This window comes from Leptosomus discolor, chromosome 11, assembly GCF_034619465.1.
Source record: "Leptosomus discolor isolate bLepDis1 chromosome 11, bLepDis1.hap2, whole genome shotgun sequence".
NCBI classification, from domain to species: domain Eukaryota; kingdom Metazoa; phylum Chordata; class Aves; order Leptosomiformes; family Leptosomidae; genus Leptosomus; species Leptosomus discolor.
The window spans coordinates 1,002,619-1,012,331 of record NC_141401.1 but is presented as its reverse complement, the minus strand read 5'-3'; the positions used below and the strand labels follow the sequence as shown (position 1 = coordinate 1,012,331).

The 9,713-nt window shown below is 49.9% G+C and overlaps 1 protein-coding gene across 3 annotated transcripts; it reads right to left on the bottom strand.

Moving 5' to 3' along the window:
- Positions 1–643: 643 nt before the first annotated feature.
- CIAO2A (cytosolic iron-sulfur assembly component 2A) lies at positions 644–9,569 on the bottom strand. Of its 3 annotated transcripts, XM_086471543.1 has the most exons (6): positions 9,389–9,569; positions 5,834–5,998; positions 3,987–4,036; positions 2,445–2,525; positions 2,183–2,228; positions 644–1,117 (listed from the first exon to the last, which is right to left on the bottom strand). In XM_086471543.1, the coding sequence occupies exons 1-6, from the start codon at positions 9,513–9,515 to the stop codon at positions 1,020–1,022; spliced, it is 567 nt and encodes a 188-aa protein (XP_086327669.1). In that variant the 5' UTR covers positions 9,516–9,569; the 3' UTR covers positions 644–1,019. The 3 variants fall into 3 exon arrangements, with proteins under 3 accessions (XP_086327669.1, XP_086327670.1, XP_086327671.1); XM_086471544.1 differs by lacking the exon at positions 2,445–2,525; XM_086471545.1 differs by lacking the exon at positions 5,834–5,998.
- Positions 9,570–9,713: the final 144 nt, after the last annotated feature.

Here is a 9,713-nt window from a genome sequence, read left to right as displayed (position 1 = left end):
GGAAAGCAAAAAAAAAGCCTCTCCCCCTGCACGGACACTTGGCACCGAGGCCCTCGTGGGTCCGTGTGGCGGGTCCTGAGCACCGCTTCCACGGGGAGAAGGACAGCCGAGCGAGAAACGTCTGGGAAAGGCGAATCCATGGTCACAGCCACAGCTGCAGCGGCCACTAACCCCAGGGAGCTCCTCCACTGGGGAGACATGTTGGCAACGTCCTTGGTGCCCCAGGTAAGATTGGGGAGGGAGCAGCAAAAAGAGACAGGAGGGCGGGAAGCAGAGGATCGAAGGGCTGTGGATTCCCTCACCCCCCACGGTGCAGGGAAGTCGTAAGAAAAAGCAGGATCACACTGGCAGGATCTTGTCCGTAGGAAAACTTCACCCTCAGGGCTATTACAAAGCAAAGCCTCCAGAATCAGAAACATGTCCTTAAGAGGGGAAAAAGCACAAATATTTGGCAGGAAGACAGTCCCAGTAAAAAACTACCTTGTTCTAGTCCAGTCCCTTGGTTCCAAATCCTTCTTCTGAATTCATTTCAGCTTTAATGTGTTCATCAACAATGGAGAAGCTGAATGAGATGTTTCCCTCTCTAACAGAAATCTAAGCCTAAGCTTAAAGAAAAAACAATTACTGAACTCAGAAAGCAGCATTTCAGTACAAGAATCTGTTTTATTTTTACAGTGCAGTGATTGAAACAACGTAGAAATTTAACTTGCAAAACTGAATTTATATCACAACAGAAGGCAATACACGTGTCTTGTTCTGGTTTTAATCATAAAATATTTCTCTGGACACCAGAAATTACAAACTCTTAACACTATAGACTTCACTTTATTTTAGAGACTAATTTGTCATAATTTAAATCTATCTTATAAACAATTTATTTTAAAAAAACATGGAAGATAAAAAGAACTCAAGTATTAAACTCAAGGCCTTGATTATTATTATTTTCTTTTTTTTTTTTTTTAAAAACAAAGATATTTTAAGAAATGTATCAAAATGATAACTCTGTGGGGATATAGCTACTAGTCAGGCTCCGTAACACACTGCTCCACAATTTCACGCAAGTTCGGGTTCTCCATGGCAGCCGCTACTCTCTCCTTGTCGTTGATCTGCTTGTTGACTGCAAAAAGGACATGAAAAGCCAGGTCAGAAGCAGCTCTCACCGGTGCTGCGTCCCTAACGGGAGCGGGACACAAGACGCCGCAGCGCAGCGAAGACCTTCCAGCCCCCGCGAATGGGAAAACGTGCAGCAACAGCACAGCACAGCGTGCCCGGGCCCGGGCCCGTGCCCTCCTCCTTGTCAATCCTCCCGTTAGCTGGAAGACCCAATTTGCCTGATACCCAAGACTGAAGCCTGCCCGAGAGCTGACGCAGCGCTGCGCAGGCAGACGTTTCAGTTTGCACGACCTGGACCCAGAAGGTTGTGCCAGACACACCAGAGGGACAACAACGAGGGTGCTCAAGAGGCAGCAGTCAAAGGACAGAGGATCAACAGGAAATTGGGGACAAAGCAAACGAAAGCTCAGGCACAAAAAACCCCCAACTATCAGAAACGAAACATTTTTGTTACTTTCCTGGTTTAGGAAAAGAATGTAAGACACCGTAACGACACGTCTTAAAATCAAGCGTGAAATTCGTCACAAATTAGCAGCCCACGTTCTCCGGGTTCAATTTCTACTCATTTAATCAGAAGAACCGTTTTTTCCCCAATCAAAGATATCTAAAGCTAAAGGCCAAAACAGCCTGGGGCATCGCCTTTATCAGCTGCTTAGGACCGCGACTGCCTACAGCTCTGACAGAACGTTGATGTCCGGTAAGTTTTATTTCGAACATTGTCTGAGAAACCTCTATTTTCGTTACGATGACGTTAAGACAGCGAGACCAACCAGTCAGGAAGCTCTTCACGTTAATTGTTCAGCAGCACAGCCGCAACTTCTTTTGTTATAAGCACAACAGCTGCAAGAACCGTGGGGGTTTGTTCGTTTGTTCAAAAAACCAAACCACCACCACCGAGTTGTTTTGTACCAATTCGGCTTGTGAAACAGCCTCCACGACCTGCTTCATTGCCAAGCTTTAACGGCGCATTTATTCCTGAAAAGGACAGTAAGGCAGGGGGAGAAAGGGACTTCTCAAAAGCACACGAACACACAGCCTGAAGCAGCACGCTTTGGTAAGCTCTACTTACTGTCTTCCTCAGTGGAATGTGTACCTTCAGATATGTAGATTTCCAGCTAGAGGAGAGATCAGTCATGTTAGACACATGCATCAACAGCTGAAGATATTCAGTACTGGAAGAGAAGAACGGTACCGTGCACACACAATGCACGTCATCCGTCCTTCTAAAACGTTCACAGACCGCGAAAGGGGATCGACACCGAGAGCTGATCTTGGGCTTCACTGCAACACACCCACAAGACCATCTCCTCCCCCACTTCAGCCCCCATCACCTTTCTTCGGCAGCGCAGGGGCATTCGTTCCTCACTGGCATCAGCTGCTCTTGTGGTGAAAAAGTAATCGCAGTCAGGCTGCTGGAGAGAGAGGCACTACTGGCTCGACCACTTCTCTGCAGGCCCCAATTCGGGAATAATTTGTTTAAAAGCCACCAGAAACGCGAGCGTCCCTTTCACAAGCTCAGCGCTCTTGAAAAGACACCCTGAGGAGGAGATCCCCAATGAGATAGTCCTAGTGAGATCTGCTCCGTGATGAGACTCTGGTGGAAGGTGGCAGCGTAATGCAGCGTCTGTTCCCTGTACGGCAACAGACTATAGGACTAGAATCTAAACAGACCTAAATCCCCTTCGTGCATTTAACAGGCCTGGGCAAAACAACCACAAAACCCTCACACTCACGGAACGGCAAGGAGACCTCCTGAAGCTGATGAGGTACCGAAGGAAAACCAAGTAAACAAACCCTCTGCCTTCCGCCTTATCTCGCCGCAGCTGAACCTCTTCGTTGCCACGTGTCCAGCGTAACAAATCCCTGTCTGCCTAATGTTCTAGAAACACAAGCCTCACCTTACACACACTGTTTAACTGGAAAGATGAAGCTAGCAACTATAAACAACAACAACAATCAACACCAGAAATCCTCGGCTAATGAATTTATACTTTGAACTACTTGGGGCAAGTTTCTAAAGGTCTGTAAAAGACTGTTTGTCATTGAAGGTCTACTCTTCGTTCCTCCTAAGACTCAAAGAGCTTTCTTTAAGGATATATTAACCCCGTTTCCTATATAGTTTCTTACAGTCCAGCAGCACAGCCAGGGCTGGCCCCTGCTAGGGACAGCAGACCGACCCGGGCAGGCCCGTGTGCCGCCCACACGCCGGTTCCTAAGGCGCAGGTCAGAAAGGTTCCCCCAGTGCCGTTCCCGTTTTGGAGCCTGCAGTTCTTCTGAACTCTAGTGAACCTGTCCCCAAGTCTGCACTGCCTAGATGGCGCCTGCCTAAAGCAGCGGAACTCCCCTTAACGGGTTTCTAACCGACAGCCGAGCGGTCCTCTTGCTTCCAGGGCTGGTTCAGAGGGTTGGCCCACCGGAGGCAACCCCCAGGTTTTCCAAATGGTGCGGCAGAGCCAGTGCCGAGCAATATTTTACATTTCTGATGCTTGGACACATTGAAATACCGCAGAAGGCCAAGTTCATTTTCCCCAAGACTTCAATTCTTTGTAACACTGGGTTTGGAAACACCCTCTCTGCCACCCGGCCAGGGTGACAGCGGGTGAGGACACCCCTGGAAAGACAGCCGATTTCAGACGCGCGGCGACGAGCCGTCTTTGGCAAAGGGAAGGAAGGACCGCGGCTGCTCACAGGTCCCCTCAGGAGCCACACTCACGGCAACGCTCCCTCCCCCCGCAGGCAAAGGACAAGCTTTAAGACGACCCCGTCCTCAACCACAGCCCGCAGGTCACTCGGCCCCGCAGCACGCGCTCTTTGAAGGACAGCTTGGCACGCGGCCCCGTAGTTTAAAGCAAGTTCCCGAACAGATACTTTACCTTATGTCTAAAAGGCAAACATCTCTGAAGTTTGATTCTTAAACAAAGGCCTGTTTCAACAAAACAGAAAGAGATTTTCTTGTAAAATCCAAGTTTTGAGGTGCATTTTCAGAGAATCCATATTTAACACTCAAAACCCACCAGTATAATGGACAACCTTCTCCTTTGGTATTCTGAGCAGCACAAGGCACAGAGCGGACTAAATAATTGGGGGGTTGACCCTTTGGGTGTAGCTTCTCAGGCAAGCTCATACCTGCCTTACAAGCTTAGGAGGTCTCTGGGCTCTAAACACCTCCTAGAAACACTAAATACAGACCAACTTCTCCATTTCCAGCTTTCTTCTATAGTTTTGATGGAGCTTCCCAGCTGCCACTGTGGCTGCATCTATTCTGAGCGTGCTGGGTCTGGTTTTTAACATTGGCTAAAAAAACCCAACATAAATGGCTCGAACACACGCCTGCGATGGCCGGGGGGGATTCAAGCTCCTGACTTCAGTATTCAATGTCCAAGCACAGGCCGAGCAGAGCAGCGCCGCCGTGCAACCTTTGGGAGCGAGCTCCAAGGCTGGGGACACCCCCGCCACGAGCCCACCGCCGTTTCCCCACAAGGTCTGGCTTTGCCATGAGCCACCCAGGGACAAAGCCACGCCAGAGCCCCGGTCTGTCCTCAGGCTGAGCCAGGGGTAACAGAAATAGCCAGCGACAGAAAATACCCCCGAAAGAGCTACCACTTTGTACAGACAAGGAAGCTGGGGAAAAAACCCCCAACAACCGGTTACTGCCCACTTTCTTACAGACACCCCCCAGCTATTTAAAAGCGTTACCATAACCCTGTCCGCTAACAGCAGGAGGATCCGTGCTTCAGCCACACCCCCCAGCCCCGAACATCCCGCGCCCCTGCGCCCGCGGGGCAGGACTGCCGTCAGACAGCGAAGACCTGGCTGGCGTTTAGGTGCTGAGAACGTGACGAGCACCAAGTTTGAGATGTGACACACATCGTCCATCAGATCCTCGGGTCTGAGCCTTAACCCAGACATTCCCGACAGGGTCAAACCACAAACCAGTTATTACTGTTTGGCACGCTAACGCTGCACTATCCAGACTTTACTTCCTACGTAAAGCTGCAAAGGTGTATTTGGGCATAAACACACGTACTTCTTCATTAAATTAAAGACTTATTTTCCCCTCAAATAGGTAAAACACACTGAGAAATCTTAGTATTGATATCTAATGGTAAGAGTTGCTAACCTTGGTACACTGAAACAAATAATTTCAGACATCTCGGACGTGATTTTTCAGATGTAATCTCATTATAAATAATAAGGGAAAAAAAAAAGGCAAAATAAGCCAGTGTAGATTCTCATTCACCTTAATTACTTTCAAACTCCTAACAGTTGAGAACTTTTTTTTGTACTCTTGGATTGCATGTGGGGGTTTTTTGCACATGTGTGGGAATGGAGAACGGCCCATAAGGTAAGGGAAAGGGAAGGGAGACAATCATAAGGTTTTAACTTTTTTTTTTTTTTTTTTTAAATTTAAGAGCTGACAAATTTTCAGTTTAACATTACTCAAATAATTCGGAGAACGTAAAGAAGGAATTCTGTAGCCATTCCCAGAAAGGTTTTTCAGAGCTTCTCTTTCAAGAGCTTCCCTAACTTGGCACAAACAGATGGAGGTGCCCACATTTCTTCTGGTTTTTGCTTGTCTGCATTGCTAGTAGGGTTCTCAGGATGAAATTCCTGGTCGCACTGCTGGCAAAGCAATACTGAATTCCAACTAATGTTATTCAGACACCCTCAAATTACATTTACACTCATTGTTACAGATTTAATGAAACAGAAACCTTACCAATGAGAGTGGCCAAAGAGCAATGAGGTACTGTTGGTGTAAACCTGATGATAACCAGATATTCATCTTCACCTATCTCTTGCACTTCCACACAGCTTTCCGTTACCACTTCCAGTTCTTCTAAAGTATTAGGCTTCTCCGGGTCCCGGATAGTACGGATTATATCTGAAGCAGAGGACCAGTGACCAGCAATAAAGCAGCTTTCCAGAATTTAATCAAAGGTACTTTTATTAGAAACCATCTTCCCAGCATTGTTTTTTTTGCTCCTCTTCAGAAAACACAGAGCTGTAAATATCAGTGATAGCAACTCATGAGTTGCTTCGGAACTGGGCAAACTGGGTATTTGTTGTTCACCACGTGCATATTTTTCACATTCCGGTTCTAAACTCGCCATTATATTTACAATCCCGTTACAATAAACAGAAGCCCAAACACGCCCATTAAAGGACACGCATCACCCTCAGAACTCCAGGTCATACACCACTAGTCTGGCCAAAGGACACGCCGAGAGGCAGCGTTTCAGCCAGCCTTGCTTGCCTTTCGGGGTTTGCACCTACTGATCTAATCTAACTTCCCAACACGACCAGCCAGGTTTCCTTCTCATCTTCTTCCCTCCACTTCCCAGCCTGGGCTCACAGGGAAGATTTTGAAGCCATCTTAAGGAAAGCCAATAAAAAAATAACGCGTTAATCCATATTTATCTCTACCAACGTTCACCTTCTCAGCTTGTGAAATGTGGGGATCAAGCAGGTTTAACGCACCTGCTCGGAAACCGATAGGCAGCACTGCCTGTATAGAGGCAGCGTGTGCTGGATTAGCTCAAGGAGGTTTCATCACACGATAAAACAGAATTACATTTACTGTTGCTTTTCCATAGAGTGAAAGGTTTTAAGGCAACATTCAAAAGCTACAATATTTGGTTATAGGACACTGAAAAATAACGCACAACAGAGTATACGAATTCAGTAAACAGGAAAAAAGTACTGAAAAAAGTAAGTCTCTGCATTTCAGTGTGTTTGCTGAGTACTGTGGCACTGAAGGAAAGGCAATGAGATCTCTTGCCTATTCACATCTGTGCCAGGCACCCACCAAAACTTGAAGAAACATGGATTTTGACAGCAAAGGACAAACCTACGAAGCTCCCAGCCGCCGCCTCTCACTCGCTTCTGCCTTGTATGCAGTTGTTTGCCCCTTAGAACAGCAAGTACAAGCATTTCTGGTATAAATAAGGTAACTAAAGGGATACGGGTTAAGTTCAGTATGAAAAAGAGCAGGTTAAGGAAAAGAACGGGCAGGGACTTTCAGCCAGCCGTAGTGACTTTGGTTTTAGAGTGGCCCTACCAACAGCTCCGCTGCAACAGCTAACGGCATGGCTAGAGCCACCGGGGCACCAGCCTTCACCACGGCACGGCACTTCAGTCTATCCTCATGGCAGAGCCACCCAGCTCTCGAGAGCGGCAGAGCTGCTTTCGGCGCGTTCCTGCCGCCCCGCCGACAGGCCCAGCCTCTCGGCAGGGATCACAGTCCAGCCCGGCACCGACACGGCTCTGTCCCTTCCAGGCAGGCAGGAGCAGGCAGCCGGCAGGCAGGAGCGGTCGTTCATGGCCGTCTGGACTCTGTCCGCCCGAGAAGGGTGCGCCTGAGGTCAGAGGGACGCCCCAACGGCTCCGGCCCGCGAGCAAGGGGAGGCCACTCGCACCGCTGGGCGAGCTTCCGCCCCTGGGGCTCCCCTCACCACCTCGCCCTCCTGCGAGGGCTGCTCACGCTGCTCTCGAGGCCTGGGTCACCCTCTCGGCAGGGGCAGGGGACACGGGCTTGCCACAGCAAGTTGTCATCACTCCTGCCATAAACCACACTGGGGGCGAAGGAGGGAGCTGCGCCCCGTCCCCTAACTCCCAGGGAAGCGGGCAACTGCTTGGGGCATTCTGAAGCCCCCAGGCTCTGTTCCTCTGTCTGCATCATAAGGACGGGACGCTGCTCAATTACAAACCTAGAAGACACAGCAGATGTCACAAGACTACTTGTTCTGTGTCCCCAAAGAACTGATAACCGATCACGATGGTAACAAGCAAACAAACCATCTAGCTTTCTTAGAAAGTTTCCCAGCAAACAGACTAACAGTCTCATTTGTCAGACCTATAAAAACTATTTTCACCTTTTTTCCATTGTTCTCTAGCATCACTTTTTGCTTAAAGTCTTAGCCAGCTACTGAAGTCTAGCCAAACAAGAAGTTACTTCACGTATACATACAAGTATCTTGACATACACATTTCCTTGTAATTTCTGATACGTTTCTTCCTCTGTTTTTACATTTTTCCCTCTTTCTATGTGAAAAGGGCCAAGAGGAAATCAATTACTTCACCAAGCAGGGAGAGGAACGCTGAAGTTGATTAAGTTCAGCAGGACTTCATGGATGCCTCCGGCCTTTTAAATCTGAATTTTACACAGAGAGATGCTTTAGTTCTGCAAAGATCAGGCACAAGCCCAAGCCTATGGATGAACCCAAATCAACCGGACTACTCACATGCTTAGGGCTCATAGCCTAAGGTATTACTTAGAACCACTGATGCTTTAAAGCACCTGTATTTAAACATCACTCAAGTGTTAATATCGAGTTTGTTTGACATTATTTCCTCTTTTATTCTTTTTAGATAAAACGGTGTAAGGTGCTGCAAAAAATCCTCACGCTGCCCCTAACTGCCTACAAAATAACAGTGCCTTCGAGCTTGACAATGTTTTCAGAATCCTCTAAGATCCTACAGGCAGCATTTCCAGAGGTGAAATCTCCTGATATTTTTAAAAAAAAACCCATGATCCAGTAACAGAAATCTCCATTGCGCTGGACTAACTGGCTGACCTTTCTGGAATTACTTGCCTTTCCAGGTGTCTCCAACTCCTCTTCTATCTAAGGTGATGAAACACCAAGGCAACTCCCCCCAGTGCAGCGGCTGGGAAGCCCAGCAGCAGTCCAGCCCCTTTCCCACACGCCTGGGAGCTGGGAAGCAGCAGCATCGCTCACCAGCCAAGCGGTGCGCTACGACAGCACGTCCCTTGCCCAGGATCCCAACCAACAGTGACCACGGCACACGTCCCATCCCAAGGTCACAGCACCCACCCCATCTCCAGACCCAGCCTGGGGTTGGCAGTGTGGCTGGGGAAATCCTCAGACAGGCCCTCACCCTTCCCTAAACCCTTCCTGGACTCTCTAGCACCCCAAGGGTAACCCCTCAACGCCCCACAGCCCTGGCAGCGACGCCGATTCTCAAGCAAGGCAAACATTCTTCCTTCCTGCCCCGTAACAAGAGCGGCCACCACCACCCCAGCCCCTCCGGGACCCCACGGGAATGCTCCCACACGGACACAGCCCCCAGCTCCCCACCAAGCGCTGGGCAGGGCCTGCCTCCCCCCACCTCACCCCCAGCCCCCCAAGGGCACAGCCCCAACGGACCCCAGGGGCCCGCACAGACCCCAGCCCCACGGCCCCTCCCGACCCTCGCCCCACGGCCTCTCACCCCAGGCACGACCCTTGAACCCCCCCCCCCCCATGACAGTCACCGTAAACCTCGAGCGCCTTCTCCTGCTCCATGGCCTGGTGCCGGGGGGCATGACAGCCCCTACGCAGCCCGGAGTACCACAGCACCCTGCTCAGCGTGTGCGACAGCAGCCCCAGCACCAGCGACATCCTCCCGCTCCGCCATGGGAGAGCGCGAAACGGACCCTTCACGGCCACCGTCGGCCGCCGCCAGCGGGAACTTCCTCGAGGGGCGGGGCCGAGGCTGCCGAGGCCCCGCCCAGAGGCGGGACACGTGATAGAGGCTCCGCCCGGGGCGGGCGGGGTGAGTCGTTCCGTCAGCGTTGGCGGGAGTTTGCGGCTGTGCCG

Bases quoted from the DNA above. Each gene is read 5' to 3' on its own strand.
- CIAO2A (XM_086471543.1), bottom strand. From the start codon at position 9,515: ATGTCGCTGGTGCTGGGGCTGCTGTCGCACACGCTGAGCAGGGTGCTG. The intron at 2,229-2,444 runs GTGATGGGGGCT...TCTCTCCTCTAG, and splicing joins CCCTGCGCTGCCGAAGAAAG to CTGGAAATCTACATATCTGA. The intron at 1,118-2,182 runs GTAAGTAGAGCT...TCCTTTTTGCAG, and splicing joins ACATTCCACTGAGGAAGACA to TCAACAAGCAGATCAACGAC.